Raw genomic sequence first — 15885 nt, 5'->3', positions numbered from 1 at the left:
AAAGAGGAAGTTGGTGGTGTTCCAAAACTGGATTAGAGCCATAGATCACATAGATCTATTGGTCTTGAACCAGTATAATCATTGTTGTTTATTTGGTTCTGTTTAGTACAAAATTCCCACATGCTTCATTATTTTCTAGTTGATAAGTATAATATGAATTTGGCTATACTTTGGTTCAACAACACAAAAATTTCGAACAAAACAATCATCAGCTGCTCACACTGGAAAGCTTATGCTTATTCGTTGGAGGATTTTTTTTTTGGTTTTTCTGAGTAATTTGTTAGCACATCGATGTTATATTTTTTCTGGAAGCTTTCGCACAACCTAAATCCTGCTAAACTATATACAAGTGTAGTTTATCTTATCCTGACGGTTTAACAGAATGATTTTTATTTATTGAAAAACTGTCATTTTTATTGACTGAGACTAAATGTAAATACATACTGTGCCAAATAAAATAATAATAAAAAAAGAAACGAGCAGCGAAAACACAGGATAATCTGAAAACGAAGAAGTGTCCATTATGTACAAGTAGCAACGTAAAAACACAAAAATGACAATATTATTAGGAAACAAGAAATGACATCCATTATTATGACATGAAACAAAAATAATATAGAAAGCAAAATGAATTTTAGAAAACGGAAAAAAATCACAAAAAGGACAATAATTTAGGATAAAACGACAATAATTATATAAAACATCATCAATTTCAAAAACGACAATTTAAAAAAAGACAAAAGTATAAAACGACAATCGCATGAAAACATAAACATTTAGTTAGTTAACGGAATTTACAATTATACCCTTATTTTCTACGGTCACGTTGTAGAGATGGTAGTTTCTTCATTATGCTATCCTTCGCTCTCTCTAACCTTCGTCTCGGCCTCTCTGTCTCACCGTGACAGCAGCAGCAAGCAACCTTCTCGGGTTCGGCCTCCCTCTATCTCTTAGACTCTTAGTCTCACTCAGCAACATTCTCGATCACTCTTTAATAAGTTTTCAAAATATTTATTTTCTCCATAATAACTTTGACTTGCAATTTTGGGATGAGTTTTATCTGTAATCTCAGTTTGTGTTTTTATTTTCTTGTTTTCCTGTAGCCGTGTTTGGCCTCATGATTATTGCCTGCACATATCAATGGTCCTTAAAAACCCCTTTGCTGTCCATGGTTTGGATTTGGAGTAAATATATATCTATAATAGTTTATTGATGAGTGAGGACAAGATTTTCATTTTGTCATTTTCAGATTTGCACCAAAAAAATATATATGCACCTCGTTAATTAAAAAAATTTAATTTTTAACATTTTTAAAAATAATTTGTTGATATATTTTTATTTTTTTTATTAATTTCAATAATTTTATTTTATCTTTTTTTTTATAATATTTTTTAAAAATAATGTATAATGTTTTTGAAATAAAATTATTATTTTATCAAATTTTATATATTTTTTAATTTAAATATTGAAAATATATATTATTTATATGTATTTTTTAGAATATAAAAAATATGAGTATAAGTTAAAAATATATATATATTATATATTCATTTTTAATAAAAATAGAATATCTTAATCTTGGTGCAAATATAATGCCCATAATTAATTATAGGATTTTCTTTTTAAAAATCAGACTTGGGCAATCGGCAGCCGAGCAGGCTGGGTTCTTCATTCAAACCTGAACATTTGAATCTTTCTGAACCACTCGAAAGAAGAAGAATACCAATTCAGGTACTTGCCTTGAATTAGCGTTTTTCACACGGCAGCGTTTCGTAGTTTTAGTATTTTCTCTTACAAAATTACTATGAAATGAAGACGTTTTGATGTAAACTGGGAATTTGAAAAAAATAACTGAATTTTGATTCATCTGCTTCTGGCCGCATTGAAGGGTTCTCTTTATGTTTATTTACCTACATTTCTTTGCTTTGTTTTTTATTTTTGTGGGAGTCTCTGTTTGCACGGCTGATGTTTGATAAAATGCTTCAGTGAAACTAACTGTCTGAGTTTTTGAACGATATTTTTGTTGTCGGTTGTTGTAATTATTTGTGAATGTTTTGTAGAATCTAAACAGGGGTGTTTGTACAAATGGAGAAAGGCGGGGATGAAGTGAAGAAGACGCAGGTGATTGAAGCTCGAGCTAGGAACATCAGTCACAACGTCAGGTGCACTGATTGTGGCAGTCAGTCTATTGAAGATTCTCAGGCTGATATTGCTATTCTTCTTAGAAAGGTAGGTTCCATTTTTAAAGGGTATTTTATCCCCTCTTCGGCGTTACTTAATAGTGGTTTTGGTAGCAACTCTAAAATTTCAGGAAAATGTTGACGCTCAGTTCTTTTCTTCGTCATACCCAAAAGGGGGATCAATTTAGTTGTATTCACAGTCAGCCCAAATCAATGCTTTAATTAATTTATGAAATTGGGTTTTAATGAATGACAGTAGATGAAATCTCTGAACTATAGTAGTAGATGAAGTTTTGTAATTCGCAATAGTATTAAATATATTTAATAAGTTCCAGTTATCGATCTTCACCATCAAAAAGATGCGGGCCTGCTAAAGAGTTATCTCATTGACTGTAGAATTTTCATAAACAAGCTCCTGCAACCCTGTTGGTTTTGCTCCTCTATGTATGCTTAAATTCCACATCTCAAAAAAGTTTATTTAAAGCTGGGAATCAGTGAAAGTTTCCCGGTTCTGCTCTCTTTTTGTTCTAATCATATTCATAATCAGCTACACAATTAAGGTTATTCATTCTCCTTATTAGTGATGTTTCAATGTTTTAACAGATAATCCGTGACGAAATTCGTTCCGGTAGTTCAGACAAGGAGATATTTAAAAAGCTTGAAGATGATTTTGGTGATACCGTACTATATGAGCCAAACATCGAAGGGTTTGACTTCAAGACTATTGTCGTTTTTCTATCACCGGTCTGTGGAAGAGCAAATTCTTTTGTAAACTTGCAAGAACTTCCATTTTATTTTGAAATTTATATTAATTTTATTTACATTTGGTTTTGCCATAGGTTCTGATGTTTGGTGCTGGTGTTGGATTATGGACTTACCAGTGGTACAAAGAGAAGAATAGCGTTCATATCATGGCTCTAAACCTTGTCAGAAGTGTTCCAATGACTCCAAATGAGAAGCAAACTATGCTTCACGTTCTTACACCTCCCCAAAAACCAAAAAATGCCCTCTTATCTTGGTGGAGAGGGTTGCGAAATCAATAATGGGCTCGTATGTCATCAGTTGCTTCTTAGCCAAGACTTTGGTGGGAATCTCAACATTATTATTAAACACTATATACAGATCCAACAAATCAATTTGTTAAATGGTTTTAGACTTTGTATCATATGTGGTTTTGTGTCCCAATAAAGAGTACTTTTTTCGTACAATTTTCGTACTGTAACTAGTGATCACACATGACTTTGTTTCTTAAGAACAAGACTTTAATGATTAATCTCCTCAATATTTGATTTCACCCTTGAAATGATTATGTATATTTTTACATCGATTGTCTTCGTATGCTTTGGACTTCAGCACCTTGTTTCTAGCTTTGAATGTTTAGCTAACTTGTCTCCATTAATCGTCACGTCTACCAATCAGTATGTTCAGTTTATTCGCTTTACATTGTTGAATTTCGATTGATTAAAAAAGCTATACCCCATTTGGATAGTTTGCTTTGTAGACTAATATGCAATGAGCTCCATTTGTACTGTATATTTGCCATGAGACTACAACTGGTATGGAACCAGACTTCTATTTCCTTTGGCTAACGAGAGTGCTTGTCTATACAACAAGATCGTTCCGCGTTGCCCAAGAAATCGGCTTATTTTCTCATAAGACAACTTTGTCAGTCAAAATACAAATTACAAGTTGAAGAATAAATCCATATGAATTTCAAGCTGTCTACGAAATTGTCAAAGTTACAGTGAGGCGCGCTAATGATATTTTAATGGCTTGCCCTCGTTTTTATTTACATTACTGACTAGCTTCATGCCGTTGACTATAAAAAATTTGAAAGGCCAAAACCCATTTTTGGATAAACAGAAAAGAATTTTGACATCACAGAATTGTCTATAAAACTAGGCTACACTCGAAGTTTGGTGGATGCGGATATTGCTTACTACTCTGCAAGCAAAGTTGAATACAACCAACTGATCAAATGGGTCAGGGGGAGAAGATTGAGGGCAAGGAAGTTCAACAAACGGGTGAACCCCTTGGCTCCGTGGTTCCAAATTATCACACAAACCAGAACCAGCCGCTATCGACCACTGGACTGTTTGATTGCTATGAAAACCAGACAAATGGTAAACTATCTTTCTTGTCCAACCTTTGATGATGCATTTAAAACAGTCTTTCTTAAGTATTAGTTTGAAGTCTGCTATCAAGTTTTAAACCAAAGAAGTGAAGAACTTATTAATGAACTTAATACACTAGTGGGGCTAAAACTCAAATGTTGCTCCAAGCCTCCAATGGTATGTATACAATACAATCTCAATATGGTTCCCTGACTCTGAATTTTTGTTCTGTCATTAGATTTTTTGTGAAGCTGACTGACCCTGATAAAACAGACCATCAAAGTCAGTTTCTATTATGGGCATGTCAATGTCATCACTCTTTGCAAAAAAACCCAATCTGATTAATATAATTTTTATCTTTATTTTGGCAGCTGTTATGACAGCTTTATTACCCTACAGATTGCAGAAGTACTAGATGAAGGAGAAATGGGTAATTTCTCTACTTCTTCCTTAACTTTTTCTTTTCTTTTTTCAATCAAGGTTTAAGTTGCTATCATTGATCTATTAAGAGATTTGCTACTGCAGCTTGCCATTTGGGAAGCTCCACATACTTATTGATGATGCCTGCCTTGTGTTCTAATGGATAATGGGATCAAAATATAGAACAAAGCTAAGGACAAAATATGGTCTAGTAGAAGCCCCATATACAGATATGTTATCTCTCATGTCTTTTGCCCCTGCTGTTCCCTTTGCCAGGAATACAGAGAGCTCAAAAACAGAGGACTTGATCCTGCTCTTGGTACATAACATATATTTTCACTATATAAAGCACTTCAATTATTGTCATCAGTGATCAATTTCTAAAACAAACGAAATTTTTTTCTATTGCAGGGTGGAATGGATTCCTTGCTCAACAACAAGGAAAACATTATCAGGTTAAAACAGTGGACATTCCTTCTAGAGCTCAAGCCATGTCTAAGAGACCAAGAAGTTACTTAAACAACAAGCTTTGAACTAATATATATATAGGGAAATTTAGTTCTATGCTTCATAGAGATTACTAATTAAAAAAATGCTAGGCATATAAAAAATTTCAAAATAATACTACGTTTTCACACTTTATCCAAAATACATTTGTCATTTTCTCAATCACTTCTCACTTCTTTCTTCTCTCTTCCCACTCTCTCTCGGTTCACTCTCTCTCACCTCACGGCACTACTAACACCACCACCACCACACTGAATACTGCATTTCGAACAAATTTTAGCATGATTTTTATTTATTTTTGCGATTTTTTTTCATATCTGAAACTCTAAAATCTGTAGAAATTCGACGTTACTCGATGATGGTTCGAAGGTGCTCGATGTCAGCTCGATGGGGCCTTCAAAATCATGATTTTTTCGTGAAAAAACATGATTTTCTCAATGGTGGTTCGATGCGATTCTTGCAAGAGAAATAATTTTTCACTCGGGTGTCTGTTTGGGGTGGTTTTTTTTTTTTTTTGTATTTTTCAAGATCTACACGTTTGATATGCTCATATGCACATTTGTGAAGTGTAACACTTGAAAAAAAAAATACAAAAATGCAAACATACCTCATGTTTAAGACATGTTTTGGTATGTTTTCAAGTTTAAAACTTCTCAAATGTGCATATGAGCATGTCAAACGTGTAGATATTGAAAAAATTGCCCAAAATAAAAAAAATCACCCCAAACGAACACCCGAATAAAAAATTATGTATCTTGCAAGAATCACATCGAGCCACAATTGAGCAAAGTTATTTTTTCATGAAAATCTTGATTTTGAAGGCCCCATTGAATGGTTGCTCGATGGTGCTCGATGGGGCCTTCAAAATCAAGATTTTCATGAAAAAATGACTTTGCTCGATAGTGGTTCAATGGTGGCTTGATGGTACTCGATGCGATTCTTGCAAGAGACCTAATTTTTCACTCGGGTGCCCATTTGGGGGTGATTTTTTTTTATTTTGGGTATTTTTTCAAGATCTACACATTTGACATATTCATATGCACATTTGTGAAGTTTAAAACTTGAAAACATACCAAAACATGTCGTAAACATGAGGTATGTTTGCATTTTTGTATTTTTTTTTCCAAGTGTTACACTTCACAAATGTGCATATGAGCATGTCAAACGTTTAGATCTTGAAAAAATATCCAAAATAAAAAAAAATCACCCTAAACGGATACCCGAGTGAAAAATTATGTCTTTTGCAAGAATCACATCGAGCACCATCGAACCACCATCAAGGAAAGTAGTTTTTTCATGAAAAATCATGATTTTGAAGGCTCCATCGAGCTGGCAGCGAACCACCATCGAGGATAGGCTATCACTTTGTCATTTTGCATTAGTACACAACCCAAACCTTGCTTCAACGCATTACAATATACTACAGACTTGTTGTTGGGTGTCGGTACACAAAGTACTGGTGCTGAGCATAGTTTATCTTTAAGCAACTGGAAGCTCTCTTGACAATTATCCGTCCAATTGAACTTTTATTGTTTCCGGGTCAAGTTGGTAAGCGGAGTTGCTATTTTAGAAAAGCTTTCTACAAATCTCCGATAATAGCCTGCTAGCCCGAGAAAACTTCTAACCTCTGACGTATTCTTAGGTTTTGGCCAATCCTTCACAACCTCTACTTTAGTTGGGTCTATTGCAACTATATCCTTGGATACTATATGGTCGAGGAACGCCACTTGCGATAGCCAAAATTCGCATTTCCTGAACTTGGCATAAAGTTGATGCTCCTTTAGTCGCAGCATGGTCAATCTTAAATGTTCATCGTGTTCGACTTTGTCCTTGGAGTACACCAAAATTGTAACACCCCAAGTTGCTAATCAGGTTTAGGACCTTGATTAGCGTGCCTGGAGGGCAATAAGTGAATTAATATGATAATCTTTGAATTTAAACGAATATGTGATTAGAATGCATGCTTAGGTGGTGTAAATATGCATGAGGACCCCGTTTGTATGCTAGGGGTAAATTGGTAATTTTAGCCCGCTGAGGGCATAAATGTGATAAATGTGTTATGTGATTTGTACCACGTGAGTGTGGTGATAACAGTGTGATGCACGTGCCGAGATGGTCCTAGGGAGCTAATTAGTTTAAAGGTCACAACGTTATTAAATACCCGGCTCGGGAGGAGCCTAGGGGGTATTTTGGGGATTTTTTAAATTGAGTTCTTGTGAGTTAATGGTAACTGGTAATTTAGTAACTTGTGTAACCGTTAGTAACTGCTGAGAGTAACAGGTTCAGGAGGAAAAATGGTAGAATTGTAATATAGATATGAAATGACAAAAGAGCCCTTGAGGTTTAGTTAGGAAGGGATATTTGAGAAAGGGTGGAATAGTCATTTGACAAGATAAATAACCTTCAGTAGAAGGAAAAAGGAATTTATGTATTATACTTGGTGATAGTTGGTTTATGCTAAAATTTGAGACCTAGAGATAGAGCAAAAGAGGAGCTGAAGAAGGAAGTTGAATTTGAGTCTCAGGAGGAGAATCAAGAGGTTTGAAGTAACCAAGATCAAGCTTAGGCCAAAATTGTTCAGAGGTAAGAGTTTGTGCTCTGCTTTTGTTGAATTTAAGTCTAAATTTTCAAAGATTGAGTGTGGGAATCTAAAGGGGGAATGGCTGGTTTTACTTGGAAATTCAACTAGGATAATCAAGAGGAAAGAGGTTGGAGGCTGGAATTGAGAAGGGTTCAAGCCAGATTCTTGATTGAGGTAAGAGTTCTAACATGTTTACATTTTGTTTATGATGTAGTTTAAGATTTTAGAAGCAAGGTTCATATTTTTCAAGCTATGGTTTAAGTCTTAGAAGTCATGGTTTAGGTTTCTGAAATTTGAAACCCAAGAGTGGATTTTTGGGTGTGATTGTGTGATTAAGTTTGTTTATGATGTTTATAGGTTGTTAAGGGTTCATTTGGGGTTTTGAATTGGTTTTGGGGTTTAGGTACTTGTTTGGGATGATTTGGAGTGGTTTTAGCTCGGGAAAAACGCAGGGGAAAACCCAGAAATCTGGGTTCGCGAAGGAGCGTCGCGGCCCTGTTCTTGGGTGTCGCGACGCGAGGTTGCATCAGGATGAGGGAAAGCCACTGGGCGCCACTGCCCTTGAAGGGAGTGCTGCGGCCCTAGGCCATTTTTGACAGCCAAAAATTGCATTTTTAGGGCTTTTGCCCGGGGACTCGGGGGATGGTTCCAATGCGTTGTTTTAAGGAATTAGAGGTCCAGAGAGTGTGGGATTGGTCCCGGGAAGTGGTTTTGGGATTGGTTAGTATTAAAAGTGTTTTATATGTGTTGTGACTAGGACTTTGGAGAGGCTCGAGATAGAGGACTGTGCTCGTGGCCTTGGTGCATCGGAAAGCTCGGGATACAGGTAAGAAAACTGTAGCACCCGTAGAGCAGGGCTTGGGCCCATAGTTCTGTTGCAGGGCGTGGCCCTAAATTGTATCATTGCTAGGATATAGCTTAGAATGCATGATTATATATTTGATTGTTATCTGAGAATGCTAGATGTGGTAATAGCAGAGTGAACGGCTGTAACTCTCATTTCTTTTTACAAATACATTATAACAATTATGAAAGATAAGAGAATATATTTTTATTCATACTTTTGAATGCATTACAATGCTAATTGAAGGCTAGAGCTATTAAGTAAAGTGGAAGAATAACTAATGAATACGCAACTATAATATTCATGGGCATTTCATTAGTATAATGCCCATATAATGATGCTAAATACAAGCAAACAATCACTAAAGTTATGAAAAATAAAGAGAAATTCATGATTAGATGATGAATTTTATCTAGAAGGGGTAAGGAATGAAGAAGTTGTTGTAAGTAAATGGTTGAAGGAACAAGTATTTATAGGACAAAAACTAGCCGTTTATGACCGTTGGTGAATAGTGATCCTGACCGTTAGGGATATAGTTGTTTTCTATTATGGGATTTTAATAATTCTAAGTTGTTGAAGTAACTAACACATGAGAATAATTAATTTATGGATGTTAGAGAAACTTTTTCAGAAAAGTTTGTGAGTAAAAAATGCTAGACTAAGTAATATAAGAAGATTGGGAAGTTTTCATTTTTTTACTATTCACCGAGTACTATTCATAGTGGGTCCCACAATGGGGTCCGCATGGGTCCCACAGCGGGGTCCACCCCATGGTTCCCACATGATGATGCACTAGTGATACAATGATGACATTAGCAAACCACCATGCTTATATTTTGAATATTTTATTTTTCCACTATGCTTATATTTTAAATATTTTATTAGCATAGTAACCCAAAATTTTCCTATAAATAGCCCTTCCAAAACTCATCTTGAATCACAAAATCCTCATTTTCTTTCTTTTACTCTACCCAAAAATCTTCTTAACACCCTTCTAAAGTTCTAAACCTTGAAGATCTAGGCGGAGTTCTGTCCGAAACGATAGCCTATGAAAACCTTTTAGGTAAGCTCTTTCCCGAGCCTTTCATTTCAGTTATTTAGTTATTATATATATATAGATTATTTTACTATGCCGTTGTAATGCCAAAATTTATATATAGATTATTTTACTATGTCGTTATAATGCCAAAATTTATATATAGATTAATTTACTATGCCGTTATAATGCCAAAAATTATATATATATTAGTATACTATGCCGTTATAATGCCAAAAGTTATATATAGATTATTTTACTATAATGCCAAAATTTATATATGGATTATGTTACCATGCCATTATAATGCCAAAATTTATATAGATTACTTTACTATGCCATTATAATGCTAAAATTTATATATAGATTATTTTACCATGTCGTCATAATTTACAATGCCAAAAAAATTGAAATATAAACTATTTTTTTTATGTATCGTTATAATACTAAACTTATATAGGTTATGGTCACACTTTGGACTATTTGGACTTTTATTTTACGACCTTATTCCCTATTATTATGGATTGATACTATGACCTGGACATTTCCGTATGACCATGACCACGACTTTTAGACCGGGATCTTGCCATGGACAATTATAGTATGACCATATGCCTGGACATAAAATAAACAATAAAATAAGAAGAAAATAAAAAATAAAATAATAACATTTATAAACTAAAATTACATCATGTAGATTTTATGTAAGTTAATAGTTTGTGTTTTTATCAGGAAGCTAACAATTTCGGTTGTTTTATCAAGACGCACGGTAAGTAGAATCCTCATCTACAATACAAGTCATTTATGTGTCTTATGTGCATTTATATGCTTTATATGTTATCCTGTCATGTTGTTATGCATAAGTTATTTTTAAGAATGTTATATTTCTTATGCATAAGCACGCTTAATGTTCACAAACAAGTTATTGAAAACGTTAAAGTAGAGGTGCTGCTTGGGAGACCTACGTCCCAAAAATGTAAGGAGGGAGATGCATTTCCCTATATAATGAATGTTTATGAGGGAGAAATTCCCTATTATCATGTTTATGTTCAGGTGGGAATGTGATTCCCTATGTAATGCCGGCAGCAGCATCCTTTAGGGCCCAAAAGAAAGGAAAGTGAAAGAAAGAAAGAAAATACATAGCATGTTGCACGTTTATTTTAATGCATATGAGGTAGTTATTCTGCTTACTGGGCCTTAGCTCATCAGATAATGTTTTGTATTGTAGGTAAAAGGCCCCAAATATAAATTGTTGATGAGTATACGTGGAGCCAACATGACTGTACATATGGGGCTGACCTGAAGGGAGTGGAGTTCTGTTATGCTATTTTATAAATAAACAAGAAACTTGATAATATATTTATATTTCATAAAAAGTACTTTGTGAACTTTATAATTTACATAAAGTTTTAAAAGTATTTCATAAACGTTGTAATTTACATAAACCTTTTAAATTTATCAGCTGGATACATCTCTAATTCTACGTTAAGGTGTAGTAACGCCACAAAAAATTATTTATAAAAGTATTAAGATTTGTATGCAAGATAAAGTTTTTATTTAGTTTGTGGGTATTGTATGGTTTGAAGTTATGAACATTAATTTATGTATTGTTTAATAAATTTTTTGTAAATTCAGAATTTCAGTACTGTCGTATTCAGGTTAAAATTGTTTTCTTTTTACAATATATATGTATGTTAAGAAAGGAGGTCGTTACAACGGCGAAGGGCCAAGAACGGCGAAGGCCGAGAACGACAGTGGGGCCGGGAATACCACCTGGCACATGGAGTGCTTGTGGTTAGGGTGAGACCCCAATGGATACATGGGATATCCTTACGGTGTAGACCGAGATCCCAGGCTTTGGTAACGCTTCTGGGATTGCATGGCCGTGTATGTGTTTAAATCTTATGGATTGTCTGACTAGATATGAGATACCTGCTATATTGATTATGTGATATGCATATGTTATGTGCTGTTTGAGTTTTCTTGCTGGGCTTCGGCTCACGGGTGCTCTATGTTGCAGGTAAGGGCAAAGAGAAAGTCAACCAGCCATGAGTACGGAGAGCGTGGGGGCGGCGCGTACATGTTTGGCCTACCCGACTGCTTTGGTTGGGGGCATTTTTGAGAAATGGCTGTACTAAACTCTGTTTTTGATAGTTTGTCAACTATGTATCTATTTTGAGTTGTAAATAGTTTACAAACCTCGTTTTGGGATCCCAAATGTTAAACTACTGGAACTTTAAATGAAATGAAGTACTTTTAAAGATTATGGCCTTGTCTTTTTGTTTAATCACACTTTTGTTCTAAAAACCTCGCTGAGCGAGTTAATTGCACATTTTAAACTCACTTAGTACCGGCTCTAAGGTAGTAGAGCGTTACAAAAATATCGTCAATGAACACTATGATGAATTTTTCCAAGTAATCATTGAAGACCCGATTCATTAAGTCCATAAATGTGGCTGGAGCGTTGATAAGACCAAAATACATAACTAGAAACTCGTAATGCCCATATGGAGTTCTAAAAGTTGTCTTTGGTATATCCTCTTCCCGTACCTTGAGCTAGTGATAACCGGACCGTAGATCAATCATTGAAAATACGGTCGCTCCTCAGATTTGATCAAATAAGTCATCGATCCGGGGTAGCGGGTACTTGTTCTTAATTGTCACCTTGTTCAACTCGCGGTAATCGATACACATCCACATGCTTCCATCCTTTTTCTTCACAAATAGAACCGGTGCTCCCCATGGCTAATGACTTGGTCTGATGAAACCCAAGTCTAAGAGTTCTTTTAACCATGTTTTCAACTCCTTGAGTTCGGTTGGTGACATCCGGTATGGTGCCTTTGAGATAGGCTCGGTTCCTGGTACTAGTTCGATTGTGAAGTCAATTCCCGAGTAGGCAGTAACCCTGGTAAGTCGTCAGGAAATATCTTTGGAAATTCCTTTATAATGTGGACATCTCCAACCTTTAATGGTGTTTCATGTGCCACATCCATGATGCTTGCTAAGAATGTGTGACATCCTTTCTCTTTCATCTTCGTAGCTTTAAGAGACGAGATAAACGAACGTCACTTGCTTGCGTCTACAATCGATGGTCGCGCCATGTCTTGCTAGCCAATCCATGCCCAGTATCACGTCAAAATCCTTGATCTTTATCTCTATCATGTCTCCTTCTAGCTCCGTGTCCTCATCTTTGATCGGTATCCCTCGTACTATTCGTGATGATAGAACTACTTCGCCCGAAGGCAGTTCTGTAACAAAACTAGTTTTAAATCTTTCACAAGGTTTATCTAATTTTTCTATCATTCCTAATGAGATATACGAGTGTGTCGCTTCCGAAAACGCTCGTAGACTGGTTCCATGGGCTGAGCTAGATAGGGTGAGAAATTTTCCATCGGCCATCTCCCTTACGAATAGCCGTCATTTGGATATCCTTTGTTATGCTCTAGCTGGGGTTCTTGAGTTGTTGGCTGAGACTGCGGGTGTGGTTTTCATTGTTGTTGCAGTAGTTCTTCTACTTGTTGTTGTAACCGACTAACTTCACTGTTGTTGCCAACTAGAGGTGATGTGTTTTCATTAGCAGCAGCAGTGGCAGCAGGTCGTCCCCTTCTTTGGACTAGAGGGGTCTCGAGTGTCCTGTTGGTGGTGTTGGGGCATTGCTCTTAGTGCGTACAGACCTTCAGAGCGACATCTTTGGCAGAATTCTAACTATCGAGAGAAACACGCTAGAACTTACCCTAATAGTTTCTAAGGCAAAACTTAGTCTGAGCAAACATAACTCAGACCTATCAGTTATGATTTCTTATGAAAAATTATGTAAGCCTTCTTTATAAATTAGGGTGTGTTTCTATACTTAGAATATTAAGCCATCCTTATTATTTTCTAACTTTGTTTCTAACCACCCTATATGACTTAATTCTCAGACTCAAAACTCGTCGTTGTTCCAAAGTTAACCATATTGAGGGAGGGTTGGGATCAGTAAAATCGTTCCCACTACTATGACCCCCTAAAATCTCAATACAGAACCAGATCCATTGATTTATATCCACCCTCACCGAACTCAGTCATTATTTATTGAATTTATTCTAAATTTATTGTGATTGTAAAAAAAATAAAACTCATACATGTCATTCAAAAATAACAACTTTATTCGTTTGGAAAAATATTTTCACTAATTACAATCACAAATTCAAAATAAATAAAGAAACTATACTAATAATAATCTAGGGTAAAATTTCTAAAAATTAGGATCTTCTACATCTGAACCTTCATCTAACATATCATAATCATCATTACTATGAACCTCGAAACTACCTCGAGGAATATTCTGTTGGGTTTTATGCCCTTATAAAACCATGTCGGACATGTAGCACGATTTCATATTATCAATAAAAGTAGTAGAAATCATTTAGTTTGACAACTGTGTTGCTTGCTTGTTTTATTACATGATTATTGAAACAATACAAACATTTATAAAATCCTGAACATATGGATAGTTACAATTATAGTGACTAGGTCACAGTGAATTATAGTTGTAATTATATGTTCAAAAGAACGAGTCCTAAGATTAGATCAGTGCATTGGATTTTCACTGATTAGGCAATCTATGATATGATCTACTTACACATTCAGGGTGTGATGTCTTGTCCAAGGCATCGACCAAGTAGATAAGATCGGATGTATTTAGTTACATCGGACTAGGACCGATATTGATTATTGATTGATAAATAAGTATCGTTGTTATCAAATCTAATCAATGTCACAACGTTGACCATATATTAAGCCGATCTTAATTCTGAGTGATAATATTCTGCTAATTATATTATTTAAATCTTTTGACTTGTTCGTTACCAGCTTACCCTACGGTCTAGCCCATACTTACATCTTGGAGATTTATTAGTGTAATTGAGTGAGAGTATTATTCATAGATACGAAATCTATAACTTCTGTATGAGAAGTGAAGAGATGATTTCCTTAATTGCTTTGTTCAAAAGGTTAAATGATTGAGATCTCATTTCTGTGATTAAGTTCACGGAAATATCATTTATAAGGAACTTAGTGGGAGTTAAGGATAAAATACTGATGAGGGGTAAAACGGTAATTTGCACCCAGCTCGTTAGTAAGTCATCGATAGAGGATTGACTGATTGTAATGGTTATAACAATGGATAACGTATTTATGGTTTTGAAAATACGTTCTATGAATTCAAGAGTTCAATTCCGAGTCTATAGTGGAGTCACGAGGAATTAATAAGGTAGTGAAATTATTCGTAAATAAATTCACGGTAACTTGTTGGAGCTTGATTTCATGGATCCATGGTCCCCGCATCACCTTTGAGTAAATCATTTAGAATGTCTCAATTAATTGATTTAATTATCAATTAGGATTTTTAAAGTTGACTAGGTCAATTTTGGAAAATTTACAGAGATATGAGATTTAGAGAATAAAAGAGAATATTTGGGTAAATTTATTAATATTGATAAATTGGTATCAATATAAATAAATAATATTAAATCAAGTTTCAAATTATAATTAGTTAATTTGAATAAGGATTTAATTAATTAATTTAAAAATAAATAAATAAAAGGTTTTGAATTTAGGCCCAGTAGGGATTTAAATTCAAAATAAAGAGATTGGGCCCAAGTTCATTTATGGCAGCCCAAGGCTTTAAGTTTTGTTTATTATTTTTAATTAATTTAAATTTAAATAAATCCCATTAAGTTGCCTATATAAGGAATATGATATCTAGGGTTTTTAGTAGCAAGTCAGTCTCAGTTGATTTGGGTAAGTGAAAACCTAGACACTCTAATCCTTTCTTAGCCACAATCTCTTCTTCTTTTCTAGATCTCTATCTCATGTGTTGAGAGCCAGCCCACACTAGTTCTAGGTTGATCAAAGGCTTGGTGAGGAAGACTGTGTTGCTGATCTTGTTCAATCTCTTGATAATACTCTGCTACAGAATGGAATCAAGGGTTAGAGAGATTGAAGGATGGAGTTGTTCCAGTTCCGCTGCGTAATGTAAGTTTTGACTTTACTTTGTATTTGTATCAATTTCATAGGAGCATGTTCTAGGAATTTGCATGTTTGTTTGATAATATATAAATTGCATGAAAATAAATAAAGATCCTGCAATGAGTTTTCCAACATATTCATCAAGATATTATGCTTTTGTTCATTAGTGCTCGAGGGACATTCATTGGTAATCT

General features: G+C 34.9%; 2 protein-coding genes across 3 annotated transcripts; both read left to right on the top strand.

The window, feature by feature from the left end:
• Positions 1–851: 851 nt before the first annotated feature.
• On the top strand, positions 852–3474 carry LOC133795767 (cytochrome c-type biogenesis CcmH-like mitochondrial protein). Of its 2 annotated transcripts, XM_062233224.1 has the most exons (5): positions 852–930; positions 1634–1731; positions 2061–2229; positions 2784–2924; positions 3020–3474. In XM_062233224.1, exons 3-5 carry the CDS (start codon positions 2086–2088, stop codon positions 3221–3223), a joined length of 489 nt encoding a protein of 162 aa, XP_062089208.1. In that variant the 5' UTR covers positions 852–930; positions 1634–1731; positions 2061–2085; the 3' UTR covers positions 3224–3474. The 2 variants fall into 2 exon arrangements, with proteins under 2 accessions (XP_062089208.1, XP_062089207.1); XM_062233223.1 differs by lacking the exon at positions 852–930 and having other exon boundaries at positions 1602–1731.
• A 684-nt stretch (positions 3475–4158) lies between these two features.
• Positions 4159–5247, top strand: LOC133795115 (protein PLANT CADMIUM RESISTANCE 8). Its single transcript, XM_062232563.1, is given in 7 exon segments — positions 4159–4303; positions 4666–4686; positions 4689–4724; positions 4820–4870; positions 4873–4946; positions 4949–5033; positions 5126–5247. Coding segments are annotated over 7 exon segments (534 nt in total).
• Positions 5248–15885: the final 10638 nt, after the last annotated feature.

The sequence above is a fragment of the Humulus lupulus genome, chromosome 8 (genome assembly GCF_963169125.1).
Source record: "Humulus lupulus chromosome 8, drHumLupu1.1, whole genome shotgun sequence".
NCBI lineage: Eukaryota > Viridiplantae > Streptophyta > Magnoliopsida > Rosales > Cannabaceae > Humulus > Humulus lupulus.
Note: the sequence above shows the minus strand (reverse complement) of the source record. Positions and strands in the feature narration are given on the sequence as shown.